The 14,071-nt window shown below is 37.2% G+C and overlaps 1 protein-coding gene across 1 annotated transcript; it reads right to left on the bottom strand.

Annotated features, from left to right (window-relative positions):
• Window positions 1–11,048: 11,048 nt before the first annotated feature.
• On the bottom strand, window positions 11,049–13,512 carry LOC9306898. Its single transcript, XM_002868708.2, has 8 exons — window positions 13,359–13,512; window positions 12,914–13,015; window positions 12,656–12,820; window positions 12,453–12,569; window positions 12,036–12,164; window positions 11,818–11,915; window positions 11,511–11,724; window positions 11,049–11,342 (listed from the first exon to the last, which is right to left on the bottom strand). Exons 1-8 carry the CDS (start codon window positions 13,399–13,401, stop codon window positions 11,257–11,259), a joined length of 954 nt encoding a protein of 317 aa, XP_002868754.1. The 5' UTR covers window positions 13,402–13,512; the 3' UTR covers window positions 11,049–11,256.
• Window positions 13,513–14,071: the final 559 nt, after the last annotated feature.

The following is a 14,071-nucleotide window of genomic DNA, read 5'->3' as shown; positions in this document are numbered from 1 at the left end:
AAATTAGATAATTATATCTTAACATATAATGAGTAGATATTCTTAAATGAATAGAGATATGAAAAAACAAACTTAACATATAATCATGGGAAATTGTTAAAAATACCCCTTTTGGTGTGCCCCTTTTCAAAAATGCCCCTTTTAAATGTCCATTTTCAAAAATGCCCCTTTTTAAATCTGAAATTTTTATAAAGTTTTATTAGGTTTATAAGGTACTTATGGATTGTAATTACTACTTGAAGACTCGATCCAAGTATTTATAAGGTTTTATAAGGTGTTTTTAAAGGTTTTACAAGTTATTTTAAAGGATTTTTAAGGTTTTTCAAAGGTTTTACAAGATATTTTAAAGGTTTTTAAAGGTATTTAAAATGCATTTATAAGGTATTTATAAAGTATTTATACTCCTGGTGGTGGTAAATCATGACTCAATCTTCGTGCAGTGCCTAGGATTTTTAAGCCTCCACTTAAGGGCCCCCTGATAAACTGGTGGTCTTGGGCGCCTGAGCAAGTACGCAAGTAAGCGATCCTTCCAACCAAACGAGAACCACTCTCCCACCACCATGTGGTTGGTAGTCGTCCCTTTGAGCATTTTAGTGATGAGTCATTTAGTTTGTGGTTGTGGCTTCGTGGAGACTGCGGAGAGGCTCCGGACTCCCGTCACGGTGGTTAGCTCCGGCGAATTTGTCTGTTAGATGGTTCCGTGTCATCGAATTTCAGATTCTCGTCTCGCCTCTTTGCTTGGTTTTGGTTTTGGTGTCCGATACTCACCGGAAATCTCTGATTGGGGAGTTGGGTAAGGCTGCGTGTGCTGTTTGGCTCGATTTCTTCTTCCTCGCCATGGTAGGGGCTGGTCTAGTTCTTTGTCGACGGATCAAGATTTGTGACTTTCTCTTTCTCGAGGCGCGGTATGGTGGTTAGGCGAGGCAACAAATTTGAGGTCGTCATGATATCACTCTGTGACAACAGAGACTTAAGGACTAATCTGCGTCATAGTGTGGCTGATCGTCTTTTGCTTTAGGTTCTTTGCGAGGTAATTGCGTTCTCAGTGGCGTAAGGTTTTAGTTATCGTCAAAATCTGTTGCCTTTTTGTAGCAGCTTTAGCGGAGTTGCTTGGCGAAGTAGTGGCTACCGGTGGTGGTCTTTCTTTCTTCTCCATTTGCATTTGTCTCCGGTAAATTCACAATTCGTTTGCTTTGCCTTTTTAAGGGTTTTGTTGGGATCTTTAGTTGTTTTCTACGTGACCTCCGCTCTTGCTTTGGATTGAGTTTAGTCTATCATCTCGTATTCCTTAAGTCGTGGAGGAGCTAGTAAGACTAATGGGCTTTTGGTGCTGTTTCGTATTGCAATATTTTTGCTCTGTGCTAGCCGACTACGGGGAATGTGCTTGGTAGAGTGAGCTAGTGCTAATAGCGTACATTGGTTTGTTTGGTTCCAATCTGAGATCGCTCATGGATTAGTTGAAGAGCCGCTCCCTCATGACGTAGAGGAGTCTGTGATCGAGGGCATTGAGACTTACGCCGTTGAAACCTCGGTCCATGGGCCTCCACTGAAAGGCTTCCGCTTCTTTGGGTTTTTGTTTTGCAGTCTTTTCAGTTTTCATAGCCATCTTTCGTCTTTTGTAGCTCACTTTGGAGGAACTTCAGAATCGTGTATCACTTTATCTGACACACCGTTTGATAAACGGCATACGTTGAGTCGATAGACTGATTGTTTTTGTTTCCATGTTTTTATCTTTTTTGCCATTCGACCAAGTCAATAAGTTTAAAATCCATGATTGTAAACCTAAACATTTTCATTTTTATAAATATTTACATTCTTAGCAAAAAAAAAATATTTATATAAGAAAAAAATTATAGATGATAATTAAAGATGATAATTGAAATTAAAATAAACAATTTAAAAATACCACAACTAAATTAAAATATTTGAAAAAAAAGAAACATATATTGATCTTACATACTCCTAACTTAAAAGGAAATTCAAAAAGTATTTTAAATCAGCACATATTTCCAATTAGAGAATGAAACTGAAATAAATAATGGAACTTTTTAAATTAAATTAGGGCACATGTTGCAATCTAAAATTATTAGCACGATGATATACGATTTATCTTTTATATATCAAAACTATAACAATTAAATTTTAAATATATAAATCATGATATATGTATCTATATATAATAGCAAACCCACTTTTAAGGATCTGCTGATATTATAGCATTTTTTTCTTAAAAACAATTAACGGTTTCGATTCAACTACTGTGCTGAGAAAATTCAATCTAATGGTTGAGGTTGGTTTATCTCTGAATCTAAACGTTGTGTTTGTTCCCATTAATTAATTCGCTAAACCAAAGAATGCTTCTTATCTTCGCGAGATCCAATCTTAGTTAAATCGCTTCGCTGTTGATCTTCGTCAATCCAAAGACATCAAGTACGGTGTTTCCCTCTCGGATCATTTAATTTCCCATCTTTGTTGTTCATTGATTTTATTTCCGTGCTGTTTGGTTTAACAATATATATAACTAAGGGTCTGCTAATATCAATATATATATATATATATATATATATATAATATTAGCAATATGATGCAGCATCCTTATCGTGTCACACAAGGTTAAACGTTTTCTATTTTCTTCTTGGTTGCTTTTCCTTTTCTCTGCAGTTTTTTTTTTTATTTCTCTGCAATTTTCTGTTTATCTTGGATTTTACTTTTATTTGATTTAGGTTTTCCTAATTACCTTAGGAACTAGAAGCTAAGCTTTCATATAAATAGTCCTCTAAATCTCTAATGCCTTGTAAAGAGGCAATTCTCAAACAAGCTTCGTCCGCTTCATCAAAACCTCTGTTTCTTCGGTGTCCTCTTCTTGTTGTCTCTAGTTTCCGCTCCATTATCACTCTCTTAGCAAGTAATCTCCGTCGAAATTATGAGCAGAGATTTATCCAGTAAGAAGCGTAAGATCTCTGCTCACACATGCGTTTTCTGGGACGTCGAGGATTTCCAGGTCCCTGATGGTCACGATCCTGATTGGGTTTATCAGAAAATCAAATCAGCTCTTGCGAAAAAGGGTTATCGTGGTATTGTGGAAATTAAGGCTTATGCATGGTGAGAAGAACAAGATTCGGGATGAGTTTCTACTTGCTGGAACCATTGTTGTACCCGAAGGAGATAAATGTGCGAGAGTTTATAGGATGATGAGCGACGTTCTTTTCTGGGCATTGGACAATCCTTCAGATTATCCTGTACTACTGCCAAATGTGATGGTTATCTCCAAAAACATCTCACAAGAGGAGGGTTTCCTCAGGGTTCTTCGAATTTTGCAATGTAGAGGTTACAACATTCTCTTAGCAGATTCTGATTATGATGTCGCATCACAAAATGAGCTTCACTTTGTAAGCTCATTATGGCTTTGGAAAAGCCTAGTAGATGGAGGAAAACCTATCGACCAAACCAGAAGCTCACAATCTGATGACAATAAGGAGTAAGTAGCGCAAGAACGAAAGTAGCTAGCTACACTTTTATTTTATTTAAATGATCCCTTGTTTTTTTTGTCTTTAACTCTCTGAAAGAGTCTTTGGGTTGTGTGTATAATAAAAACATTGACATTTCATCTTGTTCTCTGTATTGGGTTCAAATGCTCTGCTCGTCCTATTGAATTCTTCGAAAAAAAAAAAAATATTAGCAATATATATAAAAAATATATTCGCGATTAATTCGCTAAACCAAAGGATGCTTCTTATCTTCGCGATTTTTGGTTATTCACATCTCTTTGAGTCTTTATAAAATTATTTCTTGAAACCTGTTGATTTTTAATTTTGAAAAGATTCTTCGTTTCTGATTTCTCCTCCTATGAATTATGATTATCCCTGTTCTCACCGACTTCAGTTTTTATTTATTTTTGAAGATGTGAATGTTAGCATTTTTTTAGAAAATAAAAGAGGTAACCTACGAGGCTGATTGTTTAAAGCATATATATATCTAACGATTCGAATTGCTTAAATTTATTAATCTATGATGTCAGCCGTTTGATTCAGCAAAATGGTTTTTGGTTTAATTCAAAACGATTTGCCAAAGATCAGGGCCGGCCCAAACTATTTGAGTGCCTAAAGCAAAAATTTTTTTGGCCCATTAACAAAAGCTGTTATAAAAAAAAATACAAATTTCAACATGTATGGGATTCAAAACCATAACATGTACAACAAAAGACTTCAATCTAACCACTAGACCACAGTAACATTTTAAAAATTGTTGCCCTTAAAACTACTTATAATTATTTGATGCTTAAAGCCCTTGCTTCATGGGCTTTACCCATGGGCCGGCCCTGCCAAGGATTCTCATCCCTCTTACCAGCGACTAGAATTTATCTAAGTATTTTGAAAGCATACATGTTGTTCACTTTTTAATTCATGTTTTGTCACCTTTGTCTCCATGACCCTAGCTATGTTCATTATCAATATTGAATTTATTAGTCATGTCACTGGTAGTAAGAATTTTCCATCTTCTGATCGGGGAACGAAGACAAGAAGTCAAGTATATATGATGTTTTATATATTTTCTGCACAGGAAACTTTAGGTATATATAGGTTCTGTACCACTTTCCTTAGAATTATGCGTACATTATTTTCTTAAGGATTATGCGTTAATTTCGAAAATTCTGTCTGGTTCATATGGATGGGTTATGTGGTCTCTATTTTACTTTCATGATACATCTAGATATTTCACCCTTCATATTTATATGACACTCTTCCTTCATAATTGCCAATGTTGTATCATCTTCTTTGTTAATGTGATAAGTATCTTGTAAATAATTTAAATTAGTTTAAATTGATAGCAAAATGGAAACCAGTTTAGAGATTTTAAAACATATGCGACATCGGATGATTATAGTTTTCAGATTTCCACTCTAAAACATTAGGTAAATCAAGTTATGCATATTTAACTCTCTTCTAAAATTTCCTTACGTCACTTTAGTCTTTATATATATATATATATATATATATATATATATATATATATATATATATATATATATATATATATTTTTTTTTTTTTTGATATACCCGATCGGCTGATCCGGTCAGCCTCGGTAGGAACGCACCGGAGTGCTACAGAGTGGACTCACTACCACCCCGAGGGATGGGCTACCACACTGCCTGATCCGAGTTTAGAATGCTTTCCGACTAATGCCCGGGAGTAGCTGGATCGCCTGTTACCAGACTACCAGGTAAACTGTCTGGGCCGAAGCCCAAGGCCAGACTTCTCAACAAAGTGTTGATAACAGCGAGGAAGGAAGATCGAACCCGGGTTCGGGATTTCACCCTCAACTCCGGACTCGCCCTACCACTCGCCCACCACCTTGCGGGCAATTTTAGTCTTTATATAGGAATAGGAAATCTAATGGTTATGATTTGTTGAAGTCAAAGGTTGATGGTGAGATTTTTACCTATTAACAAGACAGATGCTTCCGTTCGCCCTCTCATCACGAATCGTCACTTCTTTTCGTACCAAGATTCACATCTCTTCATTCAGTATATTATGACGAGCAATTGCATTCGACGAAATGATGGGCATAGCTCTAAGTAAATCTCACTTTTGTTTTTTTTGGGTTAATCATCTTCTTTGGTTTACAAGATCATCGGCGATTAATCTTTCAGTAAACAATAACAGTTGTTAAAAGTTTCGTTTTTAGAATATAGTTTTAACAAACAGAAAAAAAAGATTTATCACATAAATCTTTCTTATCTTGTGTAGACTTGTAGTTGAGACTTTTGTTCCTTTGAGTACACGCGCGTGTGATGGGAGTGTTTTGTTTTTTTCTTCTATTGGAACTAAAACAGCATTTTTCAGCATCACGTTGCTATTATCAGGCCATGGCCCATATGAAATAGCGGTTTTACTTCAAAAAGCTTTCGAATGTGTGGAACGTGGAGACGTCATCTTATTTTAATATATTAATCAACGGTGTGATTTTTCCTCTTAATCTAATAAATAATATGCGTTTTCGCTTTTGAAAGACGCCCTTCTCCATAGTCCAAACCCTTGTTTGAAAAATCGCTAGACGCTAGTCAGGCGCTCGGCATGGGCCTAGCGATTAATCGGAAAATCGGATTAAAATCGGGGATTAACCGGGGATTAGTTTTAGGGTTATTTTAATATTTTTAAAATATATTAATCCAATATTGTAAAAATTTATGATTTTTATTACAAATTTATGATTTTTATTAAAATTTGAACACAAGTTATTGTAAAACATCACAAACTCCCTATTCAAATGATTGAATAACAAAAATGAAAGGTTTTTTTATACTTGCAATCTAAAAAATAATCGGGGTATATAAGATTAGGTGGAAAATAATCGGATTAGGCGGGAAGTAATCGGATTAGGCGGAAAATAATCGGGTTACTGATTTTTAGGGGATTAGTCATTAATCGAGGCGGATAGGGTGGGCCTAGCGATTAAGCGGGGAGTAATCGGGGCTAGGCGGGGATTTTTAGAACAGGGGTCCAAACCAAGGGTTTCTTTTATTTATATATATATATATATATATATATATATATATATTTTTTTTTTTTTGATAAGTATTTGAATTTCATTAATGAATAATGAGAAGAGTTTGTAGAATATACAAAAAAGCTTAACCTAGTATATTAGAATAGTAATTGTAATTTTTTCCTTGTTAGGATTAGTAATTCACCATATTTTTTTTAATTTTATATTACGTTTTAAAAAGGTAATTGTAATTTTTTTACTTTTATGATTTGTAATTTATTATATAATTTTTTTACACCTATCAAAAAATATGTAACAAAATCTTAAATTTGAAATAAAATATTCACGTCCATCTAAATTTATACATTCTGCATTCATATAATAACAAAAGATCCGCTGTAGCACTTTGGTTAAATCTTAACATCTAGATCCTTTGATATCTGGCTTTGAATTCCGGGTTCAAAGCCCGGCAGCGGAACACTTTTTTTGTTATATAAAACGCCATAACACTAATTTGATATGATAGTCTTTATATATATATATATATATATATATATATATATATATATACTTTATTCTCCTTCATTCATCAGATTTTGAGCCGACTTTATTCGTATATATATGGATGGTATAATAAATTGGGTGAAAAAACTCCACAATTGAGTCTTGCAATTTGTTATATACGACCCACTTTGGTCTCTATTGAGTTTTGTCTTTGATATGTTTTATCATTAATTCTTTGATATGTTTGCTTGTATGATCAGCTCGAGTGAAGCTGGTAAGTGTTGATCATGAAAAGATAAAAATATTACCTTGATCCACACTTGTTTTAGTTTGTTGAGATTGTTTTTTTTATGCCCGTTATGTATCTTTTAGCCCTCCATTGTCCCCTAAACATATAAATTAAGCTCTCGGCGGATGGCCAGTGACCCAAGTAAACGAAAGAATCGGTTAACTCAAATATGTGTAGTTGGAAAATGGAAACATCTCCTATGAATTTCTATACATGGCCGGGATCCAACAAACCACTCAAGAAAAGATTCTGCAAAATTTCCCTTTTGAAGCGGGAACTCTTCCAGTGCGTTACCTCGGGTTACCACTCATGACAAAAGCAATGACCAGCAGTGACTATCTTCCTCTCACGGAGAAGATACGGAACCGAATTAGTACATGGACAAGCCGATTTCTTTCATATGGAGGAAGACTGCAGCTTATAAAGTCAGTTCTTATGAGCATCACAAACTTCTGGTCATCGGCGTTTTGTCTACCAGGAAAGTGTATGAAGGAAATTGAAAAACTATGTTATGCTTTCTTGTGGAGTGGACCAGAATTAAAGACTCACAGTGCAAAGGTAGCATGGCAAGTAGTTTGTCTTTCCAAAGGTGAAGGAGGCTTAGGTCTCAGGCCACTAAAGGAAACAAATACAGTTTGCGGTCTAAAGCTAATATGGAGGCTGCTCGCCGCTTAGACGTCTTTGTGAGGGCAATGGGTTTACACATATCTAATCCGTAACAAGTCTTTCTGGAACATCAATGGTTCTTCTATTCAGGGATCATGGATGTGGAGAAAGTTACTTAAACTACGAGAGGTAGCAAAACAGTTCCATAGGATGGAAATAAAGAGTGGAAGAAACACATCTTTTTGGTATGACAGATGGACTCCTATGGGGAAGATGGCGGATATGCTCGGGGATAGGGGATGTATAGACCTCGGCATTGCTAAAAATGCAAGTGTTGAAACAGTTCTAAGCAACCATCGACGAAGGCATCACCAACAAGACCTGTTAAACCGAATTGAAACAGAATTAGAGAAAGTAAAAGAGAAAAGACAGCCCACTGTCGATGATGTCAACTTATGGAAATGTCGAGCGGGTTTCAAGAGGAAGTTTTTCACTTGCGAAACATGGAAGCTCATTCGAACGGCGAGCCAGGTCTGTGAATGGGCAAAGGGCGTGTGGTTCCCGCAAGCCACACCGAAGTTTGCGTTCATAACTTGGCTGGTGGCTGGGAACATAATCGACTCTCTACGGGAGATCGAATGTTGAAATGGAATCAAGGTGCTAACTCAGCTTGTATCTTTTGTCAAGAGCCGGTGGAGACTAGAAACCACATTTTCTTCAGCTGCAGCTACTCGCATCAGATTTGGGAACAAACAACAAAGGATCTCCTAGGACATCATTACACGTCCCAATGGAACCAGATCAAGTCACTTGTTTCAAGTTCAACTCTCGACAACCAAACTCTGCTGCTTCTACGGTACTCTCTTCAGGTCGCTGTCCACTCCATTTGGAGAGAACGGAATAATCGCAGGCATGGCGAAGCTCACATCCCAGCTCCTTGCCTTGGCCAAATGATAGGGAAAACAATTCGGAACAAGATAACACTTCTTCGCTGCTCGGGGAACCAAAAATATGATGACCTCCTCATGTTTTGGTTTTCTACTCAAACTTAAAATTGTACCTTAAATCAGAATCTTCTATAAACTCGAAACTGAGGCACTTGTTGTAACACCGGTTTTTTGATTGAATAAATTTTACATTCTTTCAAAAAAAAAGAATTTTTATGCAGGCGCCAACCGATATTACTTGATGTGTATGAATGAGTTTTTGGCGTTCCGAGGTGGACGAAACTTCGCTCTTTGTGTAGACGAATATTTGTCGTAAGGTACAATCTGGCTCTGTTAGAGTCCCACATCGGAAAGAAATAAAATCCTTGGGCAATATATATAGTATGAGGCAAACCTCCTCCCTTGAGCTAGCTTTTGGGTGTTGAGTTAGGCCCATTACTAATATAGTATCAGAGCAAAGGTTCAACTTTCTCGAAAGTGGGCTACCATCCGTGGATGTCCAGTCCCACAAACTTCACGCTTCAGATGTCCAGTCCTGAGCATGAGGGGGGTGTGTTAGAGTCCCACATCGGAAAGAAATAAAATCCTTGGGCAATATATATAGTATGAGGCAAACCTCCTCCCTTGAGCTAGCTTTTGGGTGTTGAGTTAGGCCCATTGCTAATAGGCTCCATCTCATTTTACAAAAAAAAGTCCACTTTTAATAGTTTTAATGATACTCGAACCGAAAGTTTCAACCTGAACAACATTGAAGGCAACAAGTGGACCTTCTAAAACCTCTGGGATCAAATGCTTAGCCAGCAGAACAGAGTTTGAGTTAAAGAATGTTTAGGTAAAGCTGTATATATATCAAGTTTTCGCGATGACAACTTTATTCGACATATTAAGCAATCTTACTTGGGTTTTGAAGTAATCAGTGTAAGGTCATGTTGTTAAAACATGTTTCGAAAGTATTATCGGTTGGCGCCTGCATAGAAAGCAAAACTTACCGTTTAATATCGGTTGAAATACAAACGCCGGCGGACTAACGAAATATCCCCAGAAACTTAGCCCAAAAGAGGGAAGCAAAGCCCCAACAGAACGGGGAAACTATTTAGACCATCAACAAAGAGACAATATATCTAAAGAAGATCATCCGTTAAGGAAACAAGAAGACCTAAAAACTAAAATTGCGCAAAGAAACCAGAAACTCTCACCAAGCTTCCCCAAAGAAACTGTAAACACCGGAAGCACCAAAAAGATCGGATAGACCTCACACCGAAGTCAAACCAGTAGCAAAACCGACAGGGAGGAAAGCAAGAAGCCACCGATAGGAGAAACACAAATACAAACACCATCACACCTTACCAACCGGACCGATATAGCAAAATGCACTAGGGACAAGGCAAAAACCTTGAAAATCGACTAGAGATAAGCCAATTAAGATCAACAGTTCTTACACGCGGACACTCGTCGAATGCAGCTTCAGCACACCTACAGACAAAAAGCTGATGACGTCCTCGCAAGAGAAAAACTAGAGATTGAATCCATTGCTTCGCCTAGAACCTAACTCCAAGGATGATAGGCTAGTAGGTAGCTCAGCAACAAAATACCATCAAATTGGCCAACACCAAGAACGAAACCAGACCAAACTGCAACCACGAACAAGTAAAAGGACGCAATAGAGAGGTAGAGCAAAGATCTAAAGAGTAAATCCACAAACAGAGTCACCACCATCGATACAAGTCTCACAAACAAACACGAATTCTACGAGAAGACCAATGAGACAACGAGACTGAGCCACCTAAGTTCAAATCCGATCTGGGAGAGGAAGAACCGTACCGTCGAGGATGTCCGTCAACAACCACAGAAGCAAAGGATCCGATAGATCCAACATATAAGCGCCAAGACACCACTCAAAGAAGCAACACACCTCTCCGATAACCTTCAGATCCATCAATTAAGTGCTTCCCCACCAAAATTTTGCAGATCTAAAACCAAGAAGACATCAAATAATCTCGTCGAAACACCACTCTTTCACAGCCGACGAAAGCACAGACAAGGAAAGGAAAAGGAGGGGAGACCGACGCCGGCGCTAAAGGAACCGCCACGCGCCGGTCATATCTTGGTGAAGACGGTGAAGTTGATGAGCGGCGGTAATTAGGTTTGAGAGCTCTCTCGCGTTGTAGAAAGAGGAGTGAGTAACGATAACTCATTCAATATTTTCATTTTCCTCTTTTGTTAACCCTTGTATTTTCTAATGCAATTTCAAAACTTATTCAATCTAATGTTCCAAGGGAAAAAATTATATTTCTTTTTGTTTATCAGCCTGAAATTGTCAATTACAAAACTTGATCATAATAACACATCCATGCTATTGCGCATGAGCTTCATTAGAGTCTGAACCCACAAAGCTCATGTTTTTCATGCAGATGTATTCTTCCTTAGAAAGGCTTAAACCTACGAGCGGCCCGAAGTTGTTGTATCCTCTTCTTGTCTTGCTCGAACTTACTCTGAAGCGACAAGATTTCTGTCAATAAACAAGAAAACACAAAACCAAGAATCAATCATCAGAATAAGGGCAGACAGATCGAAAGGCCGCATGTGCCTTGCGGTGCATATAAAATCTGACCCGAGCCATACCGAAACTGATACAAACCAAGTTTGAAACTTCAATATAGAAAAGCCAGGAGCTTACCATTAAGTTGTGCTTCTCGCCTTTGGAAACGGTAGAAACCATGAGCGACGGGCTCACTCTGTTTCTTCTTAGAGATTTTATCCTCTAAAGCAGCCTGAGAAAAAGATCCAACCGCTGTTCCAGATTCAGTTTCTGTTGTCTTTTTCCTTCCTTTGTGATGCACGACCACAGTCCATCCACCTTCTGCAGCTTTAGCTTCTTTATCTTGTTTCTCCTGTTCAACACAGATGACAGCATTAGACAAAAACGATGTAGTCTCTAAGACAATAGACATGAACACTTAAAAATATAGGAGAAAAGGAAGAACCTGTTCAAGGCGTTCATCGTGAGCAGTCATGAAGTCATCGATTCTCTTTTGCAGCTCGTCTAAACCAGGTCTACCCTCATAGTAATCAGTAACCCATTCTGCAGTTTGCAAGAGAACTTATAAGTTATGGCAGAAACAGTTTCAAGAGTGTTCAGGCTTATCTAACCATATGCAGCTAATAATGGAAGAAACAGCAATCATTTTTGTTTCATTCATACTTTTCATTCCCCATGTGCAATCCTCATCGCCTGAAGAAATTTGATAAACATCTTCCTCCTCTTCAATTTTGTTCTCTTTCGTAGAGGTCATGTCCATCTTTCTCTTCTTATTTGATTTCTTAGACTTGCCTACAAAAAACGATTTACTTTATTAACAAGACCCCAAACAAGACAATGACTGCATCAAGCAGCTCTGAACTACCGGTTTATTACTTCAGTTACAATACGACCATGTCAAACATAAATAACATTCATAAAAACCTCAAATTAACATCATATGACAGAATTAAATAGACTGTAAAGTTAACATACTGCTAAAAAAATATTATGCAAAGACTTGAAACTAGATAAAGTTCTTCATGCAAATGTTGAGAGAACTAACATGAGACAAACACAACATGGTAATGAACTACTCACGTTCTCCTTTCAGATGATCAGCTTCAACTTTCGCGCTACTTATTTCCTCGGCCTTCCTTTTCTTCTTAGTCTTACTCATTTTGCCCTTCTTTCCTTTGACTATCTTAGTTGAAATAGCTGTAATAAGAACCAAAGATGCGAAACTCAATACCAGAATCTAACAACTGGGTAGTATATTGCTCTGCCAAAAATACAAGATTCACCTTCCAGATTCGGTTCGCTTATATCAACATTGCCTACTTTCTCTTTTCTCTTCTTCATCTTCCCATTGAGCTTCCCATCAACTGGAGAGCTATTTATTTCCTTACTCTTCTGAATCTTCTTCTTCAATTCAACCTTCTTTCTTTTCGGTTTCTCACTTGAATTAGCTATAAGGAAATAAACAAGATACTAAATTCAACACCAGAACACATCTTATAACACTTAAGAACTTCTAAATCCATCAAAGCCAAAACTTTCACCTTGTTGAGTGTCCTGAGATTGCTCGTTTAATTCGACATTGCTCACTTGAACTTTCTTCTTCCTCTGAATTTGTTTCCCAACTCTCTTTCCATCAGTTTCTCCTGCATTGATTAATCAGTCACTTCAATTAGACAAACAAAAATTTACAAAAGCAATTAGCTTCTGCTGCACAAGATAAACCCTTTGTAATTGAGTTCAATGTGATTCCAAATCAAAAGGTCTCAATTTTCCAAATAAAACAAGTCACAACTCTAAGAACACAATCTAGTATACACAACAACAATCAAAACAAAACAGAACAGTACAAACTCTTATAAAGTCTTTTGGGTTGTGCAATGAAACATCTTTAATCAATTCAGAATCTTCAAACTCAAGTAAGCAAGAATGAACAAAATTCTCGAATTAAGAGAAAAAAGAATCGAAATAAGAGAAAATTAGACCTACCTTCAGGGAGATTTGTCTTCTTTAGCTTTCTCGTCTCCTTCATCTTCTTTCTATCTCGTGAGAAGCAAAAACTCTGTCGGCGATTATCGGCGTCGACGCTCTCGGAAAAATTGGGATTAGTCAGGCCACGACGATGTAAATTAGGGTTTTTGCTTTTTGAGGTTTTCGACAGATAAGAGGGGTAAAGTTGTTAATAGCAGCAAGACTAGAGGACATATACGTATTTCTTTTCTAAACCGGTCCGTTCCCCAGTTACATTCGATTCGGTTCGGTTCCGTATTTTAAATTCGGCTGGTTACTGATCTTAGTGTTCGGTACAAAAGTTCAAATTTTGTTATGAAATTCGGTTTGGTTTCGAATTGATGAATTTTGATCCGAAAAGATTCGGTTTCAATTCGTCCCCGGTACAATACAATGGATTCGGTTCCAGTTTTCATTTCGGTTGTTTATTCAACTATTGGCAAATAATCCGGCCTGGTTTATAGCAGCAATATACGTATTCTTTAGTGAACCGGTCTGAAACTCGGTTTGTTTTCGAATTGATAAATTTTTGATTCGGTTCAGTTCGATCTTAATACGTATCTCGTAAAATTGGTCCGTTCCCGGTTCTTGAAAAACAATCGATTCGTTTCCGGTTTTGATTTCGGTCGTTTAATTGGTAATAACCCGGTCTGGTTCATCTATTGGAGAGATTCAAACCGGTTTAGGCCTTC

This window comes from Arabidopsis lyrata (assembly GCF_000004255.2).
Source record: "Arabidopsis lyrata subsp. lyrata unplaced genomic scaffold ARALYscaffold_7, whole genome shotgun sequence".
Taxonomy (NCBI): Eukaryota; Viridiplantae; Streptophyta; class Magnoliopsida; order Brassicales; family Brassicaceae; genus Arabidopsis; species Arabidopsis lyrata.
This window is presented reverse-complemented; position numbering and strand designations above follow the sequence as displayed.

Bases quoted from the DNA above. Each gene is read 5' to 3' on its own strand.
- LOC9306898 (XM_002868708.2), bottom strand. From the start codon at position 13,401: ATGAAGGAGACGAGAAAGCTAAAGAAGACAAATCTCCCTGAAG. The intron at 13,016-13,358 runs GTAGGTCTAATT...TAATCAATGCAG, and splicing joins GAAGACAAATCTCCCTGAAG to GAGAAACTGATGGAAAGAGA. The intron at 11,725-11,817 runs GTTCTTCCTTTT...TGTGTTGAACAG, and splicing joins ACGATGAACGCCTTGAACAG to GAGAAACAAGATAAAGAAGC.